At 45.2% G+C, this 13,687-nt stretch overlaps 3 protein-coding genes across 5 annotated transcripts; 1 reads left to right on the top strand and 2 right to left on the bottom strand.

Moving 5' to 3' along the window:
• Positions 1 to 161: 161 nt before the first annotated feature.
• Positions 162 to 8,004, top strand: thrap3b (thyroid hormone receptor associated protein 3b). Of its 3 annotated transcripts, XM_061267031.1 has the most exons (12): positions 162 to 514; positions 1,861 to 2,003; positions 2,090 to 2,803; positions 3,363 to 3,977; positions 4,062 to 4,228; positions 4,371 to 4,479; positions 4,568 to 4,643; positions 5,252 to 5,415; positions 5,486 to 5,732; positions 5,838 to 5,993; positions 6,568 to 6,597; positions 6,892 to 8,004. In XM_061267031.1, the coding sequence occupies exons 2-12, from the start codon at positions 1,888 to 1,890 to the stop codon at positions 7,111 to 7,113; spliced, it is 2,616 nt and encodes an 871-aa protein (XP_061123015.1). In that variant the 5' UTR covers positions 162 to 514; positions 1,861 to 1,887; the 3' UTR covers positions 7,114 to 8,004. The 3 variants fall into 3 exon arrangements, with proteins under 3 accessions (XP_061123015.1, XP_061123016.1, XP_061123017.1); XM_061267032.1 differs by lacking the exon at positions 6,568 to 6,597; XM_061267033.1 differs by lacking the exons at positions 6,568 to 6,597; positions 6,892 to 8,004 and adding an exon at positions 6,102 to 6,500.
• A 505-nt stretch (positions 8,005 to 8,509) lies between these two features.
• eva1bb (eva-1 homolog Bb (C. elegans)) lies at positions 8,510 to 11,244 on the bottom strand. The gene is made up of 3 exons (XM_061267112.1): positions 10,830 to 11,244; positions 9,316 to 9,454; positions 8,510 to 9,245 (listed from the first exon to the last, which is right to left on the bottom strand). Exons 2-3 carry the CDS (start codon positions 9,380 to 9,382, stop codon positions 8,830 to 8,832), a joined length of 483 nt encoding a protein of 160 aa, XP_061123096.1. The 5' UTR covers positions 9,383 to 9,454; positions 10,830 to 11,244; the 3' UTR covers positions 8,510 to 8,829.
• A 1,069-nt stretch (positions 11,245 to 12,313) lies between these two features.
• Positions 12,314 to 13,246, bottom strand: lsm10 (LSM10, U7 small nuclear RNA associated). The gene is made up of 2 exons (XM_061267114.1): positions 13,137 to 13,246; positions 12,314 to 12,789 (listed from the first exon to the last, which is right to left on the bottom strand). Exon 2 carries the CDS (start codon positions 12,781 to 12,783, stop codon positions 12,373 to 12,375), a length of 411 nt encoding a protein of 136 aa, XP_061123098.1. The 5' UTR covers positions 12,784 to 12,789; positions 13,137 to 13,246; the 3' UTR covers positions 12,314 to 12,372.
• Between the last annotated feature and the right edge of the window lie 441 nt (positions 13,247 to 13,687).

Raw genomic sequence — 13,687 nt, 5'->3', positions numbered from 1 at the left:
CTGTATACATGTACATCTAACATTTCTTAATTCATCCGAATTGTAATTATTTTAAATAATGCCTTTTTAAAACTGTGGATGAATCTGCGGTTTATTTAAAAAAATATATATATTCTACTCATTTTAATTTTGAACATTCGTCACTCGCGTTGCAACGTCACAGAAGTCTCGCGACATTTTGATCGATAGCCGTCCACGAGCTTATCAGTCGACGTTCGGAGATCGTTCGAATCCTCGCCGTACATGAACTGCTAGCGGATAGGAAAAACATGCTTTTATTTCATTTATATATCTAACTTGAATTTGCTTGATAGTCCGGTCTTCTATTTAGGACGTGACGGAGCCGCTTCATTTGCGTGCGTCGTCACATAGCTGCTACTAGCCTCGCGCTAGTTAGCTTCTTTGCTAACCATCCATTTCGGAAAAATACAGGAAGCAGAGCACGCACGAAGCGCGGCCTAAAAGGTTGCTCTCGACGCACAGACTCCATCGATTATTCTCAAAATCTGCACAGGTAATTATTTTTTCAATCTATCAATCATCTTGGTAAGGTATCAATCTGCAACAGCTAACTAGCCAATAAAAGGATTATCAACGTTTAGTCAACGTCCGTCTTGAACGCGCGTAACGTTGCGATCGGGGGCGGTTTTGGCGAGTGAATTAAAACATCGAATATATGTCAATATATGTATTCTTAAATGCATGATTATGTTTAAAATGTCAGTTAAATTATACCTCATACGTTTAATACAACAAGCTACTTGTTCTTTGATCTCTGCAGCAAGTGTTCCCATTATGACAAATATAGCTCCATTGTGGTTTAATGCGTGCAACTCTTGCATATATACAATTTATTTTTGTTAAGCATAGTGACCTGTGATCAGATTCTCATTAAAAGCTATTCAATGTCTTCTTGGCGTCAGAAAAACGTCCTTAGCGTGGCCTGTAGTGAAGCTTGTTGGGTGGGAAAGTGATACAAGTAATTTGAGCTGCTTCTTAAAACCCTCTTGGGGGAAATCGTGTCTAGAGATAGAAAGAATCCACTTCCTGTTCTTTTAATGCTGAATGGAGCGTTAGTGTTTGGTTAGATCCATTAAAGCGTGTGAAAGCCTTTTCTGGAATCATCCAATTTCAGAACATACAAGCTAACTGAAGGCCTTACAGTAAGTGAGACCACTGGTGTTGTACATGAAAAACAAAGCGGTCTTGTTCTTGTCCGTGTAAATAATAAATGGCGCTTGTAGGCCTTCTCCCACTTCCCAAAATGGCCACTCAACGGGTTCATCTACTAGGCAACCGATGCCTTGTAAACGCCAGTAAGGGTGCTTTTAAATCGAGGGGTTGGCCTTTCTTGTAGATTAAAAAAAATGGTGTTAGCGTCATGGCAACCAGTGTGAAACCCATAGCAACCGTTTGTTGTCTCTGGGCATTCCATCTAAATCCTTAAATATTTGCTTACTTGAATATTGCTACGGTGGGATATGTTAGTAATTGATTTTGATGTTTTAAATGAATCATCCTGAAGAGCAGCACCATTCCAACTTGTGTGCATTGTTGCTGCAGGCTAACGTCCCATGTGTTGTTGCAGCTGCTGCAGCATTTCTCCGTCCAACCTGTTGTCCTCTCTATGTCCTCATCACGCGGGTTTCAAATGTTCACACTGTTGAAGGCCATGCAAGCTTTGTAATGAAAACTAAGAACAAAGTCTATTTGTTTATTTAAGCGCGTTTATGGCACAACATTTTAACCTTTGCCCTAGTCCGAGCGGTTGACCTCCTGTTGCACATTTGGTCGGCAAATAGTGCAGCGTTGATTGGCACCTTTCACATGAATCTGTTTCTGTTCTTTTTTTTTCCCAAGGATATTTAATCTGAAATAAGGGCTCAGATGGCACCATACTCTCCTTCCCGCTCCAACTCCAGATCCAAGTCCAGGTCCAGATCTGTATCTAGATCTCAATCTAGAAGCCGCTCTCGCTCAAGATCCAGAAAGCGTCGTTACAGGTAAGTCACACCTGACTGTATTTCTTTTGAAGGCTTTTTTAATTTATTTGTCTTCATTGTGGGCACCGCTTTCCGTTTTCTCTCAGCTCTAGGTCCCGGTCCCGCTCTCGTTCCCGCACACCTATGTCCTACCGAAATTATCCCTCCCGGGATTATCAGAACAACCGGGGCTACAACCGCGGCTACAACCGCGGCTATCGGAGGCCCTTCCACTTCCGCGGCCGCAATCGGGGCTATTACCCTCGCGGTCACTACCAGAACAGGGGAGGCGGCTATGGCTACAAGTCTAACTGGCAGGGCGGCGGAGGCGGCGGCGGCGGCTGGCACGACCGCAAACGTGACCAGGACAACCGCTCGCACAGCCCCAGGAGAGGGCGCTCACGCTCCCACACGCCAAACAAGCGCTCGGCCAGCCGCTCGCACTCCCGCCACTCGGACCGCTCGTCGTCCGAGCAGTCTCATCGCTCGAGGGCCTCCAGCACCTCCAGGTCACGCTCGTCCACCCCGTGCCCCCGCAACAAGGGCAAACCCAGCTCCAAGATTACGAAGGAGAAGCAAGGAGAGAGTCAAGCGGAGAAGCCATCCGGAGAAGGCACCGTGATCGAGAAAACCTCCGGAGGTAAATGGATCGACTACGAGGCGGGCCGAGGCGGCTCCGAGGCGGCTCAGAAGGAAGACGCCGCGTCTGCCGACAGCCCCCCCAAATCGGGGCAAACAGCCTCCTTCAGCGGCTTCGGCTTCTTCTCCAAGGAGGATGCCAAGTCTGGAGAAAAGATGGTGATCTCTGCTGCCTTCAAAAAGTATGTCTGTTGCACCTTAATGGGATTCTTGCTTTCTTTATTTTCACAGCAACTTGTGCAACATGTCATTTTTCTTTCAAATATTTTAGCCTTTTTCCAAAGATCTTTGGATGAATCATCAGTTTAAAATGGAATAGGACTGACTCCCTGATTTTAAATATGACAATTGTCCTTTGATGTGCACTGAGAGGAACTTTATTGAAATCCCACGTACTTAGAAAGAAGCGCATTACGTGAGTATAAATACTGTCTCATCGTCTGTCCTATTTACTGCGGGGAAGGGCTTTTGCCCCCCTCCACCCACCCCCGCCCCTCCCCTACACATACGATGTCACTTTTGCTCAGACTTTGCTGCATCGCCTTTCTTTGCTTGTTGACCAACCGCCACCGATGCTCACCTCTGTCGTGCTTTGTCATGGTGCATCAATTCTTACGGGTGGTTTGGTTTGGCATTTGGGCAGAACAAAAGCAGTCACCCCCCCCCCCCCCATCCCTCCCTCCCCCTGACCGTCAGCGAGTTGCGAAGTTCCCTTTTAACGCTCGCTTGTCGTTTTGTTAGGTTCTTGGCTGAAAACAAAAACAAAAAGCAGGCCGCTGAGAAGGACGATGGAAACGAGAGCGAGAAGAGCAGCACCGAGAGAGATCAAGAGAAGGGCATCAAGTCCGGAGACGTCTTCAGCATCTCCATTCCGTACGCCGACGCCAAGGATGACAAGACCTTGCCGTTCTTCGACGAAGAGGAGGAGGAGTTCCTCAAGTCGCACGGCTTGAAAGACCGAGCCGCAGACGAGGACGGTGCGGGCAAGTCCAACCCCACGCCGCGAGACATCTTCGGGAAGTGGGGCGACGAGCCGACCTATTCCACCTCCTACCCGTTGCTGAAGGAGAAAAGCCGCAGAGATGAGGATGCGGAGACCTTGGATAAAATGGTGGAGGAGATGTATCAGAGCCGCAAGCACAGCAAGAAAGAGGAGAAGGCCAAGAAGAAGGAGAAGAAAGAGAAAGAGAAGGAGAAAGAGAAGAACAAACGTAGTCCCTCCCCCGCTGTGCCTTCCAAAGTCAAGGACAGACCGCTCTTCCCCGGGGCTTTCCCTCGTGAGGACTCTCCCGCACGCCTGGCGTCATCCAGGGAGGACTTTGAACAGAGAGTGGCGTCTTTGGAAGAAATCCCAAGGTACGCCCACTGGCATCCACTGTTGAGCGCTGACTTGTTGCGTCCGCCTAAACCTTGAGCTTCTTTGTTCTTTTGATCTCTCAGCTCCTCTATGGCTAAGAATCGCCTCACGGCAAGAGATCTGGTGAATCCCTCGAAGAAAGATTCAGAGTTCCGCTCCATCTTCCAGAATATTCAATCCAGCCAGCTTCGCAGCAGCCCCGCTGAGCTCTTCGCTCAGCACATAGTGTCCATTGTGCATTACATCAAAGGTACAGTGCGGCCAAGTGCGGCTCGGCTTGCGGGACTTCTTTTCACGGCGGCCATGATGTCGCGTGCCTTAGCGGTGACCACGGATGCGTTTGAACGTTTGTTTTGATACGGCTTCACGCTCTGCGTCTCTTTGTTTCGCAGCTCAACATTTCCCTTCCTCAGAAATGACTTTAAGCGAGCGCTTCGCCATGTACCAAAGAAAAGCTGCAGAGGCAGAAATGAAGCCAAGGAAGAGCCCCGAAATCCACAGGTGGAAGGAAACTCTCAACACTTTGAACACAATGTCACACTTATTTTATTTTATTTTTTAAATGGCCTCTTCTTCTCTGGTCTTTCAGGAGAATTGATGTTTCCCCCAGTGCCTTTAAGAGGCACTCTCACCTGTTTGAGGAAATGGACGAGCCCAGTTTCAAGGTGACCTGTCGTTTAGCAACTTGACCCATTTTCTTCCCCCACAGCCCGATTTGAGCCGACCCAAAACGGCCGTGTTCAGCTTTGTGCTTTTCTTTCAAAGGATGCATTTTTCTAAATCAAAAGAGCCCAATTGTGTATTGTAAGTGCCAAGCGAGCCTGCAGCCTATGAGATATGGTTATTGATTGGGTATGTACCAACCCCCCCGAGCAAAAGGCTAAAAGGAAGGGAGTTATGATCCTGAGTCCAAGCCTCTCATGGGACGCTTATCAATGCCTTAACCTTGTAAGTATCTTTCCATGAAAAGAAACTTGAAGCTACAAAACTACTGTCACGTTAAATAATTCCGCTTAAATGATACATGCATGCGCCTGGTTTCCATCACGTCTTGTTTTATGCTCAACTGTAACTGAAATGCACAGCAGGTTGCATTTAACTGTGAGTACCTGGTCTCGGCCACTAGGGGGATACACCAAATGGTGTGAGTCAATTGGAAGTGCATTTAGGCCAAGAGTTCCCCTCGTCAAATTAATAGCAGTAATTGAGTCGTGTTTCATAACTGGCTTCGACGGCCGCGTCTTTGCTCACGCCCGCGTCCCTTTCGCTGCAGGATGCAAGCAAAAAGTTGAAAGGGGACACCATGGACCTTCGTCTGGACATTGAAAGGCGTAAGAGGTTTGCCGGGAAGGAGTACAAGCGCGAGGCAGGCCGGAGCCCAGAAGGCTCCCGGGAGAGGTCCTCTGAGAAATCGGGGAAGCACCACAAGAAATCCAAGTGAGTGGCAGGGAGATGATGTCAAGGTGTTTTTGATTTGGTGTGTTCTCATCCCGCGGCGTCTTTGCAGGAAATCAAAGAAGAAGCGTGACCGCTCGCCATCCTCGTCCTCTTCCTCGTCCTCCCCGTCCCCTTTCCCGTCTGCGCCGCCACCGTTCCGACCCAAGGAATACATGGCAGGAGACGGGCCGGAGCATTTTGAGGAGGGCTTCTCTCACCCCCGCTACCCACCGCGGGACTACGGGGGGGACCGCGGGCACCCGCGGGATTTTGAGGGCCAGCACATGGAAGGCCAGAGAGGCAGAGGCCGCGGATTCGTAAGTGATTGCGTGCGCTCGGTTGCTCTTTTCTTCTCAGTGAGTGAAAGTCGAACAAAAGCAAGAATGTCCGATCGCAATCCGACTGGCTTCCTCCCGTTTCAGTTTCCCCGAATGAGAGGACGAGGATGGAACAGGGGCAATTATCCAGGCAACAACAACAACAGCAATGGCAACCCTGCCAACATGAATCCTCAAGTGCGCCCCCCAGAGGAGGAATGGGATCCTGAGTACACACCCAAGAGCAGGAAGTATTACTTGGTGAGTCACGATGACGTTAAATCTCGACATGGACTTTGAATGGCTTCTTGGCATTAGGGCTGGGCAATTAACCCGAATGTAATCAGGATTTCGATTTTGACCTCTTAGGAAGAACGGAATGGAAGAGTGTGATTGTGCCGAGCGGCGCCGTGTATTTGCAAGTTCCCAGCGTATCCTGAATTTTGAACTTTTTTTCAATTTCTTTCATATTTTTTTTTCATTTGAGATTTTACTGTGAAACTAAACGCTTGAAGAATGACACGCGTTGTATATTTCAATACAAGACAAAACCATTGCCAGTGCTAATGCTGAAGTCAATATAAAATCCTTTCCAGAATGTTCCCATTGGATTCCAAAAGTGATAATCCTTCAAATAATACAATGATATACATAAAAACATTTAAACGCTGTTGAAACACATAACACGGAAATAATGTAACGAAATTTAAAGGCCCATCTTCTTCCCAATTTGTGAAATACATTTTTATTAAAAGAAATCAATCCCAACTTTCTTCTTCTACTCCTGTTTGATTGTTTGTACTCCTTGCATGCACGGCACCACACTGCCCCTAAGAGGCCAACGCGCGCACAGCAGGATCAGCTGGTATTTATTTTTTTTAATTGATTATTATCCTAGTAATAGTATTATTTGTTACAAATTGATTTTCTGTTTGTTACTGTTACCGTAGAGTTTTCAACGATTCCATTTTAATGTTGTACACTGCATCAATCGTGATTTCAACACCAGTCAAAATTGTAATGATTTCATCCTCTAATCGCCCAGCCCTACTTGGCGTGCAGATTTTTTTCTCCTGTCAAATGTTCCATTGCACTTAAATACTTTTCATCCCCTCCCAGATTGATCTCATTCTAAAGTTTCATTCTGTCTTGTTTCTAGCATGATGACCGCGATGGCGAGAAAACCTGGGTGGACAACCGCGGGCGCGGCCGGGGGTCCTTCATGCCCCGCCGGGGTCGCTTCGTGTACCGCAAGGGAGGCAGCAGCCCCAAGTGGGCCCACGATATGTTCCAGAATGCGGAGCAGCCCGAGATGGGAGAAGACAACATCGAGGCGGAGCATAAAGATGCCAAGAGTGCCGACGAAGGCCTGAAATCCTAAACAGCCAGTCGGTGTGTCCACATGTTTGTGCGCTTGTTTTTTTTCTCCCCCCCTGTATCTCTCATTTCATTCTCTTTATAGATCAAGTGAAGAAGTTGGTTTAAAGTTTTTATGTCATGTGTTTGATGACCGAACGGTTTACTGTTGAATACTAAGGCGGCGGCGTTAAATAAACGGGAAAAATTACAAAAATATTTGTGCCTTAGATGACTAAAAAAAAAGAAAAATACAATTCTACGCAAGTGTTTTTGCGGTTGGAAACGGAGGGAGAATTGAACCCCATTATATCTTTTCTTTTTTGTCTAGGGGGCCCTGCTGACATCTTGATGTTAAAACTGCATGAACATATTAATGCTTCTCTCCATGGGACCAATCAATAGTTGCAATTTGGATTTAAAAAAAGAAATATTTACCCCTCTCAAAAAAAAAAATGTTTTAGCATCCACTTCATTTGTGAATATATTAGTGTTTCCATTTAAAAGTCCACCTGAAAATCAAACTGTTTTGCTATAGACATAAAAATATAGATACTTGCTCTCTAGGTTTATGTCATTTTAGCAAAGTAGCGACCTTTTTATTTGATGTAGTTTTAATTGACAGGCAGAAGTTGCGTAATAATGTACACCGTTATAAATGTTCAATTGTTGTAATACTTGGGGGTAAACAAGTTGAACTATTTTGGGGGGGGGGGTGAAGGTAATTTCAGTTTAAACTCGTCGTAAAAGCGGACGTTAAAAAAAAAAAAATGAAGGCAAGATGTTTTCAATCTGACTGTACGCAACAACTGTGGATCTGCGGTTCCTTATGGTTAATATGAAGCTGGCAACTTTTATATTGTTGAAGAGCTGTCATGTTTGTTGTTTAATTTTCAATAAATGTCCTTATCTTTAATTTGTGAAAGAAGTTGTAAGAGTTCTATTTGGGATGAGATTGGACGTCCTAAATCATGTTAGGTGCTCCACTTTGTGCATAATGAAGCTTTTCATGGAGAAGTGCATCTCTGGTCTTTGCCAACAGAAAGTTCTCCCGCTCTCCAGACTTTGCTCGGATCCACTCAGGGAAGCTCGGCACAGTCTGGCGAAACTCAATGTCTCTTTCATAGAGCTAAACAAGACGTGTCTTTACTCGAAGGCTGCTGGGAATTGTGCGGAAAGAGAAACACGGAGCGTCGGGGTCAGTGACACTAGCCAGTGGGAATGCTGGGAAAAGTTTTTTTTTTTTTTCTTCTGAAAGGAAGTCCGCTAAATGTACCCAGACAGACCCATTTTGGAAAAGTTGTGGTCTTAACTAAATGTTTATTGGCCCACTTTATCCTTGATTTTCTTTTATGGTGCCCTTATAAGGGGATACTCAGGACTTTTCAAATTTAATGGATTATTATAGCAGATTGACTTCATTGTTTTTGGAAAATTGGGTATTTTAACCTTTATTTCCAGTTTGGATTCCAAGCAAGATCTTATCGAATATACATTTCAAAGTTCTTGCACAACAACAAATGCCTGAGTTTCTTGTAATATCAGATTGAGTTGGTGAAGATCCACTTTCAAGTGACTACACATCTTCCATGGGTTCCAAGACAAAAGGTAAGCAGAGCTGCGCTGGCTTAAGTGTTAGTTCCTGCTAAATGTTAATATACAAAATAATACCGAATGATAAAATACATTAAAATAAAAAAACTCGTAATTTCCATTGCAATGGATGCAGGTGTTTGGGACACTAGTGGTAATGAACTCGTCCAATAGTTCCCGTCCCAGTGACCAGGATGTCGGGCTGTCCGTTCCTCCATATCTCCCTGATGATGCGCTCCCTCTCTTCCAGACGGCGAGCCTTCTCCAGCTCCTCCACCGAGTCGAACACGTCGACGCTCTTCAGAGTTCCCATGGACTGCGTGCTTCGCTCATCCATGGGCACTAGAGTCATTTTCTGGCTCCCTTCCTCTTCTAGCTCTGCTATGCTCTCATCCTCTTCCTCTCCGCTTGATTCCTTCAGCTGCCTCCTCTCGGGGGACGGAGCCGGCCTGCTGACACGGCGGCGTGACCTGCAGGTGATGCCGGTCACCAGGAGGCACAGCGCCATGAGAAGGCCGAAACAGACGCCCATCATGAAGTAGAGGGCGAAGCTCTCCGGGTTGGCTGGATGGACAGGTGAAGTTAAATCAAGCTTGTTTGAGAAGATTTTTTTTTTTTTTCCCTGAGATCTTACCTTTGATATGCGCGTACGTCGCCATGCTGTTACTGAGAAGCTCCATGTCTTTCCTAATAGGCTCCATCTTGATTTATTTAACAAGTTTCTAGCATCTCCAGGGTCTGGCTTTCCTTTAAACTCTGGAGACCCTCAGCTCCTGTCGGATAAAAATCACACGCGAACAGAAGTTCACAAACTTTTCAAGCAGCAGACATTCCAGACAGCCGCAGGAACCGAAAGTATTTTGTTTATGTTCGGCTTTCAGCAGCGACATGGGCCTTAACTAATGGGGATGTTTATATTTATGACATCAGTGCCTGAGGGGACTCATTTCCAGTTTCCTGTGTCAAACAGCTCCACTTTGACTCTTGTTTCACACAGCAACAGTGACATTTTTGTTTTTTTTGGGGTTGTGGATTTTATCTGCTGACTGAGACTCCCCCCCCCCCCCCCCCCCCCCAGCTTTTTGTAACAAATTGGGGATAATATAAATACCCCCATCACTAAACAGTCCCACGGTTACAGTTAATGTAAACAAAATGGCCGCCCCCCCATCATTAAAATAACAACATACATGGGAGCTAAAAAGTTTTCCCTCTTGTGCTTTCTCTCCAGTGAGAACAAAATTCTCCCTCTTGTTCCAGTTGCTCGACTCACTCATCCACCCTGATCTTTATCCTAATGACTCTTGGCAGACCCCCACAAAAACTGATTACAGTCTTCTGGAATGGCATTATCACAGCGACAACTGAAATCAGTTTCAAAATCATCTCCAGTCTCCATATTTTTGTTGTCCCATCAACAAGTGTATTTTTAATCCGAATGGCACAAACAAGTGGTTTGTGGTCATGCGGGCAGGAAACACTTTACAGAAATACCAGACGGAGACAAACGTCCATTTTTATCCAGCGTTGGGCAGACAAATGAAAGCCCAATCGCGTCTTGACTTAACTTCGGCAGCTGTAGCTGTTTATGTGACCCCATAAAAACCTACTCGGGCTCAACTCTCCCGCATTTCCTGCCCGGATAATCCCATTTAAGATGAAAGCTGGAGGCTCTGACAACAAGCAATCAATGTGGTCTTCAACAATGGACTCGAGGGACAAATACACACTTTGCACGTTCATTTCTTAGCTGTTGTTGCACTCATGAAAAACTGTAGGACTACTTTGGGAGGAAAATTCTTAATGAGGTTGGTTAATTACCTAAAACAGCGGTAAGGGACTTTTTTGATCTTGTCGCCCCTAGGCAATTTTAAAAGCAAATAAAACCTCAAAGGAAGCATAATAAAAGACCCCAAACCCTGCAAATGCTAATGACTAAATTCAGTTGATATAAACTAACTTGTTCAAAACCACAATGTGGACAAAAACTAGAGAAAATAATTGTTTCTAGCTCACAGCATTTTTTTTCCTTCATAAATTTAGCAAGGCAAACTGAACTGGATAGGCTGTATAGAAAAATTATAGGAAAAAAATAAGTATGGCCTTGTAATATTTTAATTAATATTCTTGCTTTAGCGGATCACTCACCGTGCATCAGCGCTCTCCTACTAAATATCCAGTGAAGATGTAGAAGTCCACATGTGTGAAGAGTGACATGTCATTAGTTCCTCCACAGGAAAGCAGTGAGACACCGCCAGGAGAGAGATGATGTTGCCGCTCCTGAAGTCCTAACATCCACTCCCACTCATCTTGAGTGGGAGGACACCCTGCTACTTAGATTCCTGAAGAAACGAAGCTCCTTTTACCTTCCAAAAGATGCATGCCATGCCGTGCACTGCAAAGCACACTCTCTTCCAAGTTGCTGTTCACAGTGAGGTGATGTGTCCACTCACTAGTGCTTGCAAAACACACCGCAGGTCTGTTCATTTGGAGAGCCAGGAGGGTGGAACAGGAAATAGCTTGTCGACTGTTTTGGGCACAGGGCCCTTTGCTTCCTTGCTGCTGACGCTGGCGGGGACCTGTGGATTAATTGAGCTCTTTGTATTTTAATCGAGGAAGGGAGGCGGAAAAATCTGTGGCCCTCCCAGGATACGTTATAACTCAGGCGAACAGGTGGTGTTGTTTGATTAAATGTGGAAGATCATTTTCAACATGATCTTAATTATAGCTCCAAAATTTTGGAATTTGTGATGATTCACGCTTGAGGTACTTTTGGACCAAAACATTCCGTGTGTGAGAGGCTGGATGTGAGCCGTGGTCAACAGCAGCTTCTGTGTTGAGGAGTCTGCGTATTGTAAAATGATTGTTTACGCGACCGTGTCCGTGTTATGTTCTATTCTGAATTTAGCAGCGTGGCTGATGTGGTCCGGCATCAACCGTGCATTATGTGGCCCGTTGTCACTCCGCACAATCTCAAGGTTAGCCAGGAGAATCAAAACACAGGAATAAAAGCCACAGCCAAAACGATGATCCATCCCAGGGACATTCCGAAAGTTCTGAGGCATAATGCTCTTAAGTTTGAAATGACATCCTTCGGTCGTGGCTTGATGTGTCCCAGCTGCATCTGTGTTTTGTCAGGCCTGCCCTCTTCCTGACACCCGGCAAGAATAACATCGCCCTTCGTGCAAATTCCTTAAATTCCCATTCATTGGGAGGACACTGGGACCAGCGGTTTTTCTATTAAGGGAAACACTCGTCCTTTCACTGGCCCATCCCGTGTGCTGGACGAATGTTTTCCTCGATGTGCGGGCGCTTACCAATTGATTTCACAGACAGATGGACTCTGTGGCGCAGGAGGAAATAGTGGACACACCCGTCCGTTGTCCTCATTGTAATATTTGCACTTTGTGCTAACAAAGAGCTTTTGTGCAGTAATGGGAAAAGCTTGCTTTCCTACTTTGGATTAAATGTACCTGCAGGAAGTCGGTGTTTACATTTTCCACTAATCTTTTACATTTATTTCTATGGTACACAAAAAAATGTCTTCTAATTGTCTGGCAAAATTTTGCAGCTACAGAAAAGCAGCCCTTGATTATGATTCTGTCACCACCATGCTTCAGAAAAAGAAACCATTATTTTATATCATTAAAGCTTTATTTTTATTAGAAAAACTCAAAAAGCTTCAGTTCATTTAGTTTGTCTTCTTCTTGGCATACTCCTTTCTGCCTCCTCCCTCTTTTCCAAAATTACGGACACGGTGGATCTTGGCCAGCTGACCCTGTATAGTCTTCATGATGTCCATATGGTCAGGGATATGAACGTATCGGATGTTTCGACCGGTGATGAAGAGATCCTGCAGGTGAGTGTGGCGACCCTTGCTGTCACGGTAGACCACCTCCTCCAGGCGTACGTTCATGAAGGCGTCCACGTTGACCACCCGGCCCCGTGCGGTGCTTTCGTTCCTCAGGTCCACCGTGGTCACCTCCCCTCGCAGGCCCTGGAGAAGCACCACCATGCTGTTCTCTGCGATAGTGCGCTCCCGGATAGAGCTGAAGTTCTCCACTTGGCTTGACAGCGGGCTCTCAGTTTTTTCTGACTCCATGGCTTCCTGCAAGAAGCCTCAAGGTTAGCACACTGGTGCATAAAGGAACCATGTGTGTGTAATACATTAATTTAATTATATTTTCCCTTATATTTAAACACGATGTTAATGTCAAATTCCACGTCTTGCAATAATAACTTTATATAACTTGAAGCTGCATCTCGTTTTTCTAAAACAATTGTTCGCAATCGCAATAATGGAGAACTATTTTTTTGTTAGTATGGTTTTGTTGGAACCATTGCAATAATGCGTTATTTAAGTAACTTTGATTAAAACCATGCAACAAGAAAAACAGTTACAAACAAAACTATTGACAGATCGAGATATGCATATCCAACATGGAAATATATTACCTTGCGTTTTAATCCATTAGAAAATAACACATTTTGAAAAAGCCTTCGCGGAAGAATCACGAACACTTCCGGGTACAGGGAACAAAACGGATTGGCCCATTTAAGCTCAGATACTGCAGTTTGCATAGCAACACTGCCCCCTGCCGGATTTAGGAAAATTCACAATTCTTCGCTATTAGATTTTCCAAAAGAAAGGTATTCAAAAAGAGGAATAATCATCAACAAATATTTTATTAAGCGTTTCAAAAAATATAGTGAACTGCAATGTTAAGTTCCGCCCTTAGACTCACTGTGTGTATTAAGGTACCAATTCGGTTTACCTTTCTGTTGTTATATACGGTAATGACGTCACTACATTGCTGCTACCGGGGAAGAAAGTCCTGTGACAACGGACATGCAGATTGTTGTATGGGATTGATTGACGGAGAAGTTGTTGCGTTTAGCGCCAGTGTGTTTGTAAAAGAAATACGCTGTGTTTTCAGCTAAAAAAGGATCCACGCATCGTCCTACTTTTCTCCACCACGCAGACAGCGGAAAAAGTCACCGCTGCA

Source organism: Syngnathus typhle, linkage group LG20 (genome assembly GCF_033458585.1).
Source record: "Syngnathus typhle isolate RoL2023-S1 ecotype Sweden linkage group LG20, RoL_Styp_1.0, whole genome shotgun sequence".
Lineage (NCBI taxonomy): Eukaryota > Metazoa > Chordata > Actinopteri > Syngnathiformes > Syngnathidae > Syngnathus > Syngnathus typhle.
This window is presented reverse-complemented; position numbering and strand designations above follow the sequence as displayed.